We start from the raw sequence: 14,543 nt of genomic DNA, 5'->3' as shown, positions 1-14,543 counted from the left end.
GTACAAAAAGGAACTAGGTAATGTAAGAATTAATAGACTATTGGAAGTACGTGGACTCTGACTAAAAACTGCATGAGAATCATGCAAAAAGAATAACACACCTGAATTACCTAGTGGTGATTTTGACAGGGACAATTGAAATAATTGTGAAAACATACATATACATATATGCATAGACATATTTAAAATTTTATTATTTATATGTATGTATGTGTAGTTGTGCATGTGCCCAAAGAGGTCAGAGAGGTGTTAGCTCCCTGGAGTTGAAGTTCCAGGCAGTTGTGAGCCACTTGATATCAAACTCAGGTCCTTTGCAAAAACAATATGTGCTCTTAACCACTGAGCCATTTCCCCAGTCCCTAAATATATTTTAACAGTGGACTAGAGTAAAGTTGGAGAGTATACAAAAGGGCTAGTTTAAAAAGACTCTCTGCAGAAGGGCTGTGTATCCTGTGTTCTCCCACTAACTATGGCCTCCAAGTGAGGCAGGGAGTAAGGTTTATGGCAAAGGTCCATCAGTAATCTATCAGTTAAATCTCTCATTAATAGTTCTGTTTTGCTTATGGTGTTCTAAACTTTTGAAAATTAGCTATCAGTTTTAAAAATTTTGACAAAAATATATTCCAGACTCTAAAAAAAATGACATCATTGAGCCCCATTGAATGAAATTTAACAGGAGCTAAGTTTAGGTACCGGATGCCTCCTTTAGCCAAAGCATGGATTGTGTTTTCTCATTGATTCCTCTATTGTTGCCCCTAAATTGAGGCTAAATATCATTTACATATATTCTTGCTCTCATACAAAAAGTTAAGAGGAGGGAAAACAGTTTCCTATCTCTGTCAAGTTTTAGTCATGTGATCTACTTCAGTCACCTGCACATGCTCAGGTTAGTCATGTGATCTACTGTACTCACTCACCTGCACATGCTCAGTTTAGTCATGTGATCTACTGCATTCACCTGCACGTGCTCAGTTTAGTCATGTGATCTACTCCACTCACCTGAACATCTCATTTTTTCCCATTGTGCTGAGAATTGAACCTGAACCTTGCACGTGCTTGTAAAATGCTCTGCCGCTAAGCTGCACCTCAAGCCCCGTCCCCCTTACTTTTTGATCTTACAATTCCCCCTGTGGAAGAAAGAGGACTGAACTCTGAGTCCCTGTACTTGTTCTTATGCAAACCACCCTTTGGTTCTAATCATAGCCAAAAGTCTCTTTGAATCTCAAAATTACACCAAATTAATTGTTCAGTTAAAAGTTCAAGGATCCTGGTGGGCTTTGGATCTTGAAAAGACCAAGTTTTGTTCCCTTCTAAGCATCCAGGGTCCCCAGCCTGGTGTCTATGACAGAGAAAGAAGACACTGGAATGAGTAATGCACCTATATCAATAATGTATAGCTTGTGCGCACAGCCGGAGAGCTCTGCATATGTGAGCTGTGCACATCTGTTCCCATTCATCATGCACACACCAGGCTTGTTTTCAGTGCTAGAGATACAGCAGTGGACAAGACATTCCTGTAAAGAACATGAATAATAACAAGCAGGTAAAATAAATGAGATTATTTAAAGTAATGGAAGGTTTTATAAAAAATAAAAGCAGAATGATTTGATGAAAAGTTTCTAAAAGGCAAACTGTGCATGTAGGTGGGTATGTAAATGCACTTTCAGGCAGACTCATGTTTGAATTCTTGGTACATATATTTATGCTTATTTGTGTTTGTGTGTGTAGCTCAGCTTTTGTGAGTTCTTATATTAGTATATATGACTTTATTCAAGTGTATATAGAGATACACATTGAATAAGTGTATATACGGGGTAGACACTGGGGATCACACATGAGGACACACATATCAACATTCCGCTGCAGCTGGAGATGTTTTGAAGTTTCTGTAGCATTTGTCAGTGGGCAGCTTTTCTGCTTGTGGCATTCAGAGACATTTGCCAGCTTCCTCTCTCCTTGTGCTGTCCTGTTTTAGTAAGCTTGCTATGCTTGGCTTCTCTCAGCCCTAGGAGGGTTAAAGCCAAGGAGAAGATAGTAACTGACTCATCAAGCCAGAAGCTGGAAAGAAGCTGATAATTTCTGTGTGACTTTTCTCAGTAAGAAAAGGCCTGAGATCCTTGCCAATCCAGTTCCTTCCACTGTGAGAAAATAGTCCTGACTTGAAATCAGAAGATCTGAGGCTCTATTCTTGGCTCTGTCACTTCTTATTGTGACCTTGGCTGGCTAGTTCTCCCTAGGTGTCAGCTTCCTCCTTCATAAATACTGTGGATATAAAGAAGGGGAGGGAGCACAGACGGCTCGTTGAGGTTGAGGGGTATTATATAGTATTGCATCTGGAAACGGAGAGCAGAAGCAGTGGCATGGTAGGAAGTGTGGAAGAGGCTAGGCAGATGGTTCACCACTAAGCCTGAGGGCCTGGGACCCCTGTGGTGAAGGATGGAACCAGCTGCCCCCGATTGTCCTCTACACATATGCCATAGTATGCACCCTTCCAAACAAGCAAAGAATATAAAATGGAATTTTAAATGTGGAGGTAGACATAAACTTTGTGGATCAGGAAGCCAGAGAGAATACACTCAGAATAAAATTTAAACTTACCACTCCTACAGGGCCTATCAGATTTGACTGATGTCTAGCTCTTGTTCTCATCTAATCTCTTGTTCGCTATATTCCAACCACATTGAGTTCCTTTCTGCTCTTTGAACAGGCCTCAATACCTTCCCGTGTGATGCTTTGTCTGCCCAGAATTCTTTTCAAGAACTTCCATGGTTACCTATTTCTTCTTGTTGCCTTCACTGATAGCACTTCCTCATGCTTTCCCCTACACTGTTATCTAAAGTGGTTATCTCCTAATAGTTATCAATAGCTAAAATGACATGTCTTTGGCCCCAAAATTGCATTTCTAGTAATTCATACTATGGATATATTTGCAAATGACATATGAATAAAGATGGCCATTGAATTATTACTTCTTAAAATAATTATAACATACAAATAGTAGATAAAGAGAATGGAACCACTCTTGATAAAGAATGGTGCCAAGGCATATGTTTAAATTTTTAAAAAGCAAGCCGATTGAGTTATACATGAAACATTTGTTCAGTTTATTGCTTGTGTATAGTAACTAAAGGCTAAAACTGTACCTCAGTGGTAGAACACTTGCCCGGCATGCTTGAGGCTCTGGTTTAATCCCTGTCACCACACACACACACACACACACACACACACACACCACTACACAACTGCTTGGGTATGGTGGTATATGCCTATAGAAGGAGCCCTCAGGAAACTCAGACAGGATTATGTTATTGATGTGAGCCTGGACTACATAGCTATACCCGGTCTCAAAAAGAAACAATAATTAAAATGCCATCATTTGTGTAGAAAATTAGAATCTGTAAGAATACACGTACATAGACAACTTTGTCTAACAAGTGTGTTCCCTGAGTATAGCACCTTTTCCTAAACCTTACTACCTTGTGCTGGGCTAGACTGTAAGGAGCTTATCCCTTAAAAATATCTAATATTCTAAGTTCAGTTTTAAATTTCTGCCTCCATTGGTATCGTAAGGATCTTATGAATGATGCTAAATTCAAAATAATTCAAAGTCATTATTTTGGTCACCTACATCAACCCTTCGTGCTACTAAGAGTGGCCTTGTCTTCAAATTGTCTCTAGGAAGTTACTCAGAATATCAGTAACAGTGGTTGTCAGCAGGCAGGGTGACTGGGAGATTAAGAGGGACACCTATCAATACACATCTTTGTATGCAGCATCATTTATATTACTTATTAAAACTAGTGAAACAGCAGTAGAGGCGAGTAAGAAAAACATTCTTATATGTAAATTTTCACATGTAGTCACAGTGCTTTCTTTGTTTGTGTTGTTGTTGTTTAAACAGGGTCTCACCTTTTAGCCCAGGCTGGTCTGGAACTCACTGTGTAGGCTGACTTCAAACTTTTGGTAATCTTTCTACCCCACCTCAGCCTTCCGAGTTCTAGGATTACAGGAACATGTCACCATACCTGGTTAAAATAGTGTATTTTTAAAAGGTATTTTCCCCAGTCACTCAGTTTTGAATCACTGTTTTTAAATTTATTCATAATGCTTATCATAACTTAAAAATATCTTGGTTTAATTGTTGCTTATATATTACTTACACTGTCATTAGTATATAAGCTCCGTGATATTGGTGTCTTGGACGTCAGTGTCTTGTTCTACACATGCATATAGCATATAAAATTGTAAATAAGCAAAGAAGAATTACTAAAAGAAACCAGGCCAGACTTAGGGAGTCAAGAGATAGGAATTATGCTATAGAATGTGGGTGACATTTTCATTGCTGTTGTTATTGAGTTGAAAATTATGTACTCACCTTTAATCCCAGCTCTTGAGAGGCAGAAGTAGGTGAATCTCTGTGAGTTCAATGCCAGCCTGGTCTACATAGCGAGTTCTAGGCCAGCCAAGGGTATATAGTGAGACCCTATCTCAAAAAGAATAAAAAATATTTTATTCATTACTTTCTTTATGTATTTATGTATTCATAGGTAAGGTCTCACTCAGCCCAGGTTGGCCTGAAACCTACTATGTAGCAAAGGATGATCTTGGACTTTTATGCCTCTACCTCTTGAGTATTAGGATTATAAGCATGTGCTGCTGTACCCATTTTATACCGTGCTGGAGACTGAACCCAGGGCTTCATGCATGTCAGGCAAGCATGCTACCAACTGACTATATTTTCCGGCCCCTAAAATGTTTTATTTTTAAGGATGTTACCTCTGGAATTAAAACCAAAATTTTATTTTAGAAATTATTTTATTTTTATAAAAAAAGGTAATTTAAAAAATTGTGGATAAAGGATTTTTACCAAGATGGTTTATCATGTAAAAGTGCCTGTCACTAATCTTGATAACCTGAGTTTGATCCCAGAATCCACATGGCATAGAGAGAGATCTGATTAACAATTTTTGTTCAACCATCAAAAAAATAAAGGTTTATAAAAACCAACCATGTTCAGTGAAATCAAAGTGATAAAAAATATTCCACCCTATGATCATCTTATCTAAGAAAAAGAAAGATTGGAAAAACAGCATGTGAGCCAGGTGTGGAGGTTTATAGCTGTAATCCCATTGCTTTGGAGTCAGAGGCATACAGGAGAACTGGACACTTGAAGCCAGCATGGTCTGCTTAGACAGACCCTGCACCAAAAGACAAATGAAGGGAAGAGGGAGGGAGGGGAGGAGGGAAAAGAAAAGAGCCAGTGAGATAACCAAGTGGCTAAAAGTGTTAGCAGAGCTAGCCTGAGGACCTGGGTTCAATCCCTGGTCCCACATAAGATGCCCGATGTGGTAGTGGACATCTGTAATCCCAGAACTCCTTCAGTGAGATAAGGAGACAAAGACAGGAGAATTCCCTGGAAGCTCCTGAGCCCGCTAGCCTAGAGTACAAGGCACAGCAGAAACCAAAGATTCTGCTTCAACAAGATGAAAGGAGAGAACCAATTCTGAGCTCTGTGCCATGGTATGTGCACCCACCCACACGCAAGAAAATACGTAAATATTTTTAAAAAGAAAAGAAAAACAGTGATGAAAAGCAGGACAAAAGCTCTTTCTGTCCTCTTGGTGCATGTAGAAGCCTGCTGGAAAGAGGATTTCTTCTTCCTTCTTTCTTTTTCATTCTCCTCCTTTTTTTTTTTTGTTTGTTTTTTTCAAGAGTTTCTCTGTGTAGCCCTGGCTGTCCTGGAACCAACTCACTCAGTCTCTCTCTCTCTCTCTCTCTCTTTCTTTCTTTCTCTCTCTCTCTCTCTCCTTGAGAACTTCCTACCTTAGTCTTCTGGATAGTGATATTACAGATGTGAGTCACTACACTGGGCTTTAATTCAGTCTTGATACTTTATAAAAGTCATATATTGCCGGATCTGATGGCACACATCTTTAATCCCAGTACTTGGGAGGCAGAGGCAGGCAGTGGATTAGGCTAGCTTGGTCTCTATAGTGGGTTCTGGGTGTGAGACCATTAGCTTGGTCTCTATAGTGGGTTCTGGGTGTGAGACCATTAGCTTGGTCTATATAGTGAGTTCTGGGTGTGAGACCATTAGCTTGGTCTCTATAGTGGGTTCTGGGTGTGAGACCATTAGCTTGGTCTATATAGTGAGTTCTGTGTGTGAGACTATGTCTCAACAATAGCAACAACAATTACAAGGTGCATCTGTTATGTTGTTTCTCTCTAATACAACCCTAGGATAAAAGAGAAGGGCTCAGCACTCCAGTTTGTCAACATAAAAGGACTCAGAGGTAGACAGCACTTTCCAATCTCATAAAACATGCATACAAAATGGGAGGCGGTGGCTGGGAAGAGACAGAAATCTTTAATAAATAAATAAATTTAAAAAAAAAGTAAAAAAAAACTTGTTGAAATTGTTTCATAAATAAATGTTTTATATCCTTAAAAAACAAAAAATAAAAATAAAACATGCATACAAAGTATCTTGAGAGGCCAAAGTGTCTGTCTAGTCAGTTCAAGATATGGTATCAGGGAACTGGAGAGATGGCTCAGCAGTTAAGAGCATTGCTACTTTTCTAGAGGATCTGGATTCAATTTCTGGCATCCACATGGTGGCTCATAACAATCTATAACTCCAGTTCCAGGAGATCCAATGCTTTCTTTTGGCCTCTGGTGCAACAGACTTGCAGGTGGTACCCAAACATACATTCAGGAAAAACACTCATACACATAAAAATTTTAAATTAGCTAATTAAAATTTTTTAGAAAGATGGAGCAGAAGATTCACTAACAGGAGAGTGCCAGGCATTGAGATGAGCAGATGGAATTTTGCTACTGCTCCTATCTTGTTTATAAGAAAACAGAGCTGTGTTCCTAATTACTGATTCTTTCTGGTGTATCTCAGGGAGGGCAATGAGCCAGGGGAGACCACCAAGATCACATATCGTGAACTTCTGGCCCAAGTGTGTCAGTTCAGCAATGTTCTCCGTAAACAGGGTGAGTATGGGGTGCAAGAGAGGAACTAGAGAACCTTAACCCTGAGTCCTCTGAGGAACCGGAGAGAAAGAGGACAAGAAATGTGGGAATCTGGTAACAGGACCAGAAAAGGTAGCTAGGAGAGGCCGTCTGAGTGGGAGGGGGCAAGGATAGCAAAACTGGTCCATAGTCCTGTCCTGTGTCTTTCTTTGCTGTAGGCATTCAGAAGGGTGACCGAGTGGCCATCTACATGCCCATGATCTTGGAACTCGTGGTGGCTATGCTGGCCTGTGCTCGCCTTGGAGCTTTGCACTCCATTGTGGTAGGAGCTGGGGCTGGTGACAGGAACCAAGGGTGAGGGACAGGGTTCTGGAGAAGGAAATTGGAACTGGATGGTGAGGGATCATAAGTATAGGTCCAAACCAGATATTCGGTATCTTCTGGAACCCCGTTTTGGAGATGCTGAATTTCATGACCACCCCCTTCCTCTATTGCTCAACCCCTAGCCCTCACCTTCCCCTCAGGGCTTTTTCCCTCCCTAGTTTGCAGGCTTCTCTGCAGAGTCTCTCTGTGAAAGGATCCTGGACTCCAGATGCAGCCTTCTCATCACCACAGGTGACTAATTCCTCCCGCTTCTCCAGGTCCCCCGATACCTCAAGTTGGTCTCCATTCTGTCTGCTTGTTGATTCGGGGCTACTTGGGATGGAGGGTAGGGACTGCTTGCCTGCTTTCTCCTCATCCTACCTTGGCCGACTCTTTGTCAGCCCAAATCATCTGGAAGAACCAGAATCAAGAAGCCTATTCAGGATGGGCCCTGTGGACATTAGGCCCACTGGGGAGCATGGTGTGTACTAAGGCCTGGAATGTTTATTGCTCCCCAAAGATGCCTTCTACAGGGGGGAAAAGCTTGTGAACCTGAAGGAGCTGGCTGATGAGTCCTTGGAGAAATGCCGAGAGAAGTAAGTGTGCTGACCTAATGGCTACTAACTTGGGTTCACAGGCCCTTTCTCCATTGCCAGTTTCCCTTTGCTGTATACTCCTAGAGGGGCATGGGTACATCTTGCCAGCTTCTTCTGGACAACCAGACCAATACTTCAGCCTTTTCTTTTCTCTAGGGGTTTCCCAGTGAGATGTTGCATTGTGGTCAAACATCTGGGGCGGGCAGAACTGGGCATGAATGACTCCCCCACCCGGTCTCCCCCAGTTAAGAGGCCGTGTCCAGATGTCCAGGTGAGTCTGACACCACTGTACTCTCCTTTGGGCTCTAATTCCCTCTCTTTTCCTACCCAAGGATTTCCTATTTTTCCCCCTTGGCTTCTTCATCATAATACTGAGATCTGGGAACAATTCCAGGAAAGCTTCCTCTAATAGAGCTGGCTGACAGCAAGGGTATGACCTTGAATATGGGTAGAGAAGGAGCCTAGCATGAGAAACTGTGAAGGTTGAGAGGCAGAAGGGACCCTTAGGGCATAGGCTTGGGCTTGGGTTCGAAATGTGCTGACTTGGGTGACTATATATACCCATTTTGATTGGACTGAGACTTGAATGAGCTACATTTGTGACTTTGGATCCATCACTTCTGCTGAAGGCTGTAGGAAAGTTCCATTGACAACCTACAGTTTGGAGGGGCATAGGTGTGTAAATTCTGTGGTCCAAAAGGAAAAGGGATTACTTGGATTCTTTGATTTGAAGTATCCTGAGCAGTGTTGGGACCAGAGAGGCTAGTGTGGGACTAGGAAGATTGGGGTGCCCAATCAATATTAGAAATTCTGTACATAATAGGGGTTAGGAAAATGAGGCTGAGGGGCTAGTGAGAGGGCAGGTTGGGAGAAAGAAGGCATCGAGGGGTTTAGGGAACACTGACCCTTCCCTCTCTCACCTCTATCTTTGGACCCTGCTCATCAGCCTTTCCATTCCATGGGCTCTTAACAGGGTAAGCTGAAAGAGAAATCCAAGTGCATCCGACCCCAGGTATCCACTTCTTCACTGCTCTTGATCACTGCTTCCCTGTGTGCTTGTCTGTCTGTTCATCTGCTCTCTGTCTGTTTGCTCTAGTGAGGTTACTGACAGAGCTAAGTCTGTTCCCTTTGTTCCTGGGCTCCTTGACATCTGTGTTATTTGGAAGGATTAGAAAAGCAAATGTTTATTTCTGCCTCTGTTGACTCACATATAATAAGGATATCAAAGTTAGCAACAGACATCCCAGCTCACTCCTGCTGCATAGATCCTTTATGGGAGGGGGACTAGGTAACCTGTCAGAAAGTATATGCTGTGCATTTAGCTGGGGGAGGGTAGAGCCAGGAAAGATAGGAAGCATATGGAGGAGGTACAAACTCTGATCTTGAGATTTTGCCATCAAGTTGGGAAGTTAGACCTATATTGTAAAAGGAAAAAGAAGTTTTCTATGGGACAGCAGAGAAGAAATTCCTAAATACATTTATATGCAACTTGGAACTTATAACCCATACATAACTCTGATATAATTAAGTACTGAATCCAACAAAAGTCACGCTGTAGGTGGCACCCAAAGGAAGCTAGCGTGGAGCAATGGCTTATGGTCCAGAGAAACCAATTTTTGGTTGTATGACTTCAAATAAGTCATGTCTCCTTTCTGTACTTCATTTTTAAAAATATGAGTAATAAAGACACAATATATGATTAAACAAAAATGGTTTCAAGGCCACTGTTCCTGTGAGCTTCACCATCTTCACAGGGCGCTTTGAACCCTCCATGGCTGACTTCTGTGCTGGTGAGACATAGCCCTTGCTGACTCTCATGAGTCACAGACCAGATTTCTAGGAAACCGTTTTCCTTATACAATATAGTCAGCACTGGGTTTGGGAATGCAGGCCTTTTATCCCTACACTGGGGAGGCAGAGTCAAGGATCCCTGTGAGTTCAAGACCAGCCTGATCTATATAGTGATTTCCAGGCCAGCCAGGGCTGCATAGTGAGACCCTGCTCCAAGTAAAAAGGAAGGAAGGAAAGAAGGAAGGAAGGAAGGAAGGAAGGAAGGAAGGAAAAACTAAATGAAACTTCTTTTGAAAAAGGTAACAAATTTGGTGGTTTGGAATGTAGGTTCCAAAGCCAGACTGCCTGGGTTCAAATCCTACCTACCCTCCCTGCTCCAGTGTAAGAGCTTTCTTGCTTGAGTTTCTCTCCATGTAATGTAAAGACAGTAACTGTACTTATAGGATGTTATCTATATATATGCTATTCGGCATGTAGTAACTACTCAAAATATATTAGGTGTTGTCACTGCCCTTAAAAACATCAGATAGACTGGCAATTTCCAGAAAGAAGACTGGAGAAAACAAACACATAAATATATAAAATTTCTTGTAATTCAGACTCAAGCAGCAAACTACTGGGTTTTGTTTTTTAGAGATGAAAGTAAAATCAATTACAAAAACAAAAAATAAAGTAAAACAAAACCAAAAACAAGCAAGCAAGCAAGCAAGCAAACAAACAAAGCGAAATTAGTCTCCCAATGTTCAGGTGTGTTTGTGTAAGAACCGCAGCAAAAGCTGCAGAAACCGTGGCAGGCTCCAGGCTCCTGCCCTGTGCATCTCCAATGCAGGGCCTGCTCCAGTTTGTGGGTGTTCTCAGCCACACCACCTCTGTACTCCATATTCCCCGACAACCTGGTAGCCTCCGAGACTGTTCTGAGGGCCAGCTCCTCAGTTTTTATTTTAGAAAACACAGCCCTTTCCTCTTTCAAGGCCATGGGCCTCATAGGTACACACGAAATCCACAAGCAATGTTTGCTTCCCTAACAGCTCCTCTCCTTCCTGGTCTCACCGTGGGCTCCGCAGCTGGAGCAGCACACCTACCCCACTCCTCCTACACACAAACACCTATAAAGGAAACAGGGTTTTAAGATTGTAAAAGTTCTCTCATTGCCAAACCACAGTGTAACTGTGTCTTATCGTGTCAATTCAACGTACTATACACTATCTATAAGGAATATTGACAGCTCCACTCAAAAGCAGAATGCCCTCAGCTCAAGTAATAATTTGACAGGAAGAAAGTAGTCATGTGATAATGTATACTCATACTGTATGTAAACTCATACGGATCTTCCACTAAAAGATTAAGGTACTTTATTTATGTTTTCTTGCTGGGACAGCTTGTCTGTTTTCCTCCCCACAACCCTTAAGACAGGGTTTCACTTTATAGCCATAACTGACCTGGAACTCCCTATGCAGACCAGGCTGGCCTTGAATTCAAATGCCTCTGCTTCCTGAGTGCTAAGATTAAAGGCATATGCCACCCTATCCAGCCTCTTATTTTTAATGACACCCTCACTTAGATCATTTTTATAACACTCATATTCTCTTGAGTAAAGGGCAGGTAATACAGAAAAACAGGAGTGGTTAAAGAGTCATTTTCCAGTTTATCAAGGTATATATCTAACACCTTGTGATTTTTTAAAAAAATATTTACATAACAAATTAGCATATGTCTATGTATTAGAGGAAGGAATTCATTTAACATTGCTATATTTACCAGTTAACCAGGGCCATTGCACATTCAAGAATAATCTAATGGACGCAGATGTAATGACATATACTTGTCATATGGAAGCTGAGACTGGAGAATTGTAGCTGGAGGCAAACCTAAAACCTTGTCTCAAAATAAAAAAAATTACTACGAAAGGGCTTTAAGATAGCCAAAGCAAACCCCAACATTCCTCACCATCTTAACCTTTCCCCGGTGGTCATTGAACTTCTCCCTAAGCTTTCTGACATTAGTTAGTCATTCTCTACCTGCAGCAAAGGCCTGGTGCTATTAGACAACATCTTTCTCTATTGACATTTATAAGACCCTGTCAGACCTTTATGGCAAAAGGAACTTGCCTTGTTTAAAACCCCTTAAGGGGCTAGAGAAATAAATGGCTTAGCATTAGGAACACTTGCTGCTCTTGGGGAACGGGCCTCCCATCACTCACATCAAGATGCTCACAACCACCTACAGCTCTGGTTCCAGGGGAACCAAAACCCTTCAGGCATCTGCATTTACATGGCACACACACATTCACATAAATAAGATAAAAGAAAACTGAGTAACTTCCCATGGTCATACAGCAAGAAGATAGAACCCCAGTGTAATTTTTTGAGACATCTACAGAATCCAACTTCACCCAACAGAATGGAGAATGGAAAAACTAGTTTTCAAAGAGGTGATAGCCGGGAAAAGAAAGCAGTTTCAAAGGAGAGGTGAGAGAAACTGCAGGATAGCAGATCCTGAGGTCATTGTCAAAGGCAATGAAGCATAGTGGGGCACCCCTTCCCTGAGAGGAATTCACCTTGGTGCTTCTTTGCCAACTTGAAACAAGACTTCCTGCTGAATGGAATCTGACTCCTGAAGTAGGGGCTGCTGTGGGTTCTACATCTGTAAAGATACCAGAGAGCACCTCCACAATGGGATGGAATCCAAACACATAGGAAAAAACCTGGAACCCAAATCTGTTGGGTTCTCTTGCTATTAACTAACAGAGTTAAGTGCTCACCTGTAGGTAGTGACTAATTTTGTTTTCCTGAGTTGTGTGGTTGTCTTCATCCTGGCTGATGTGTGCCACCAGTCCCACAGTACATTTGTGTGTATTTGGACTGTGTACGCATAGTTATATATGCAACAAAAATGTCTTCTGAGTGTCAGATACATTACTAGGTGCTAAGGCTATGGGGAAATGCAGGGATGCCACTGCCCTCCTAGAGGTCCCTGTCTAGTTGGGGAGATAATCAAGAAAGCAGAGTGACTGGAAATGTGTGCTGTATGGGAAAGAAACCAGGTGCTGTGGTGATAGCAGCAGGTGGGATGGAGTCTGTCAGACACTGGGCAGGGAAGTCTTTCTAAGAAGGTGCTACTTCAGCTGAGTACCGCAAGACTGGAGGAGCCAGGGAAATGGCAAAGGAAAGCCGGGGAAGGGGCGATCTGGAGTAGAGGGAGAGCAAGAATGGCAGAGTGAGTCTGTTCTCTCTGCTCCATTGTGCCCTGGAAGGGCCCCCTTCGATTCCTGTGCACCTATATGCAGGGCCCTTACTCCCCCAGATGCCAGACAGGGGTGTCTGCTGCCTCTATCTTGAACTTTTACAGTTCTTCCCTGCCCGTTCCTGTTTTCCTCCTCAGATCTCCTGGAATGAAGGGGTTGACTTGTGGTGGCATGAGCTCATGCAGGAGGCAGGGGAAGAGTGTGAGCCGGAATGGTGTGATGCGGAGGACCCACTCTTCATCTTGTATACCAGCGGTTCCACGGGCAAGCCTAAGGCAAGTGGTGTATGTGTGTGTGTATGTGTGTGTGTGTGTGTAAGAGTGTGTGTATGAGTGGTGTGCATGTGTGATTGTGTGTGTAGAATGTGTGTGGTCTGTGTGTGAGCGTGTGTGTGCAAGTGGTGTGTGCGTGCGTGTGTGTGCATGCTAGTGGTGTGTGTGTGTGCATGTGTGAGTGGTGTGTGTATGCGTGCAAGTGGTGTGTGAGTGTGACCGGTGTGTGTGCATGTGTGCACGAGTGTGCGAGTGTGTGTATATACGGGTGAGGAGTAAGTTCCTGAGGAAGCTTGGAATGACAACAGAAGCCATTAGATGGGGTGCTAGGAATGTGAGTAGTGACTCAGATGTCAGAGAATGTAAGTGGTCAATATATTTATGTGACATCAGGGTGTAACAAAGGAGATGGAAGAGAAACAAATGCTATAAAATATGAAAGAGCATCAGCAGGGTTAGAATCTCTAAAAAGGATCTCTTTCCAGCTCTGTGTGGGCTCCATTTGTTGGTCAGCAGAGGTGGACACAAAACTCCAGCCTGAGACTCCATTCTCCCCACAGGGTGTGGTGCACACAACTGGAGGCTACATGCTCTATGTGGCTACAACTTTCAAGTATGTGTTTGATTTCCACCCGGAGGATGTGTTCTGGTGTACAGCAGACATTGGCTGGATCACTGGCCATTCCTATGTCACCTACGGGCCACTGGCCAATGGTGCCACCAGTGTTTTGGTGAGATGGGAGCTGGGACATGGATAAAATTCTTCCGGGTGACTACCTCCCAAGTCCCTTAGTCTAAAGAAGGGAGACTTGCACAGGGACCTACCTCCTGGAGAAAGAGGAATCCCGAGGGGTTGTATCTCGTACTACAAATTTCCTTGGCTTGTGTGATCAGAGGGTAAAGACATAATTGGTCAGAAGGGCGAACAATGAACCTGAAGGAATGGTAGGGGAATGGAAGGACTATTGTGAAGGACCAAAGTAACCAGATTTCACTGGGGTCAGTTTGAGGGGATCCCCACCTATCCAGATGAGAGCCGTTTGTGGAGCATTGTGGACAAATACAAGGTGACCAAGTTCTACACAGCACCAACAGCAATCCGAATGCTCATGAAGTTTGGAGATGAACCTGTCACCAAGTGAGTCCCCTCCCAACCTGCCACCCCATTGGTGTCCTTCAGAGCCAAGCACTGTCCTGTCACCAAGTGAGCCCCCTCCCAATCTGCTGCCCATAGGTGTCCTTCAGAGCCGAGCACTGACCTTGGTGCAGTCTCCTTCTGTTGTCTCAACTTCCTGACCT

General features: G+C 42.9%; 1 protein-coding gene across 1 annotated transcript in view; it reads left to right on the top strand.

Annotated features, from left to right (window-relative positions):
• Acss2 (acyl-CoA synthetase short chain family member 2) overlaps nucleotides 1-14,543 on the top strand; it is a 40,949-nt gene that overhangs the window by 20,153 nt on the left and 6,253 nt on the right. The window contains exons 3-10 of the mRNA XM_041670275.1: nucleotides 6,908-6,999; nucleotides 7,197-7,300; nucleotides 7,521-7,593; nucleotides 7,862-7,937; nucleotides 8,094-8,208; nucleotides 13,110-13,247; nucleotides 13,805-13,975; nucleotides 14,249-14,382. Of these exons, the coding sequence (XP_041526209.1) occupies nucleotides 6,908-6,999; nucleotides 7,197-7,300; nucleotides 7,521-7,593; nucleotides 7,862-7,937; nucleotides 8,094-8,208; nucleotides 13,110-13,247; nucleotides 13,805-13,975; nucleotides 14,249-14,382 (903 nt within the window). The remainder of the gene's footprint in view (nucleotides 1-6,907; nucleotides 7,000-7,196; nucleotides 7,301-7,520; nucleotides 7,594-7,861; nucleotides 7,938-8,093; nucleotides 8,209-13,109; nucleotides 13,248-13,804; nucleotides 13,976-14,248; nucleotides 14,383-14,543) is intronic.

Source organism: Microtus oregoni, unplaced genomic scaffold, assembly GCF_018167655.1.
Source record: "Microtus oregoni isolate MIOR12 unplaced genomic scaffold, Mior012 000020F_ref0000438, whole genome shotgun sequence".
Lineage (NCBI taxonomy): Eukaryota > Metazoa > Chordata > Mammalia > Rodentia > Cricetidae > Microtus > Microtus oregoni.
This window is presented reverse-complemented; position numbering and strand designations above follow the sequence as displayed.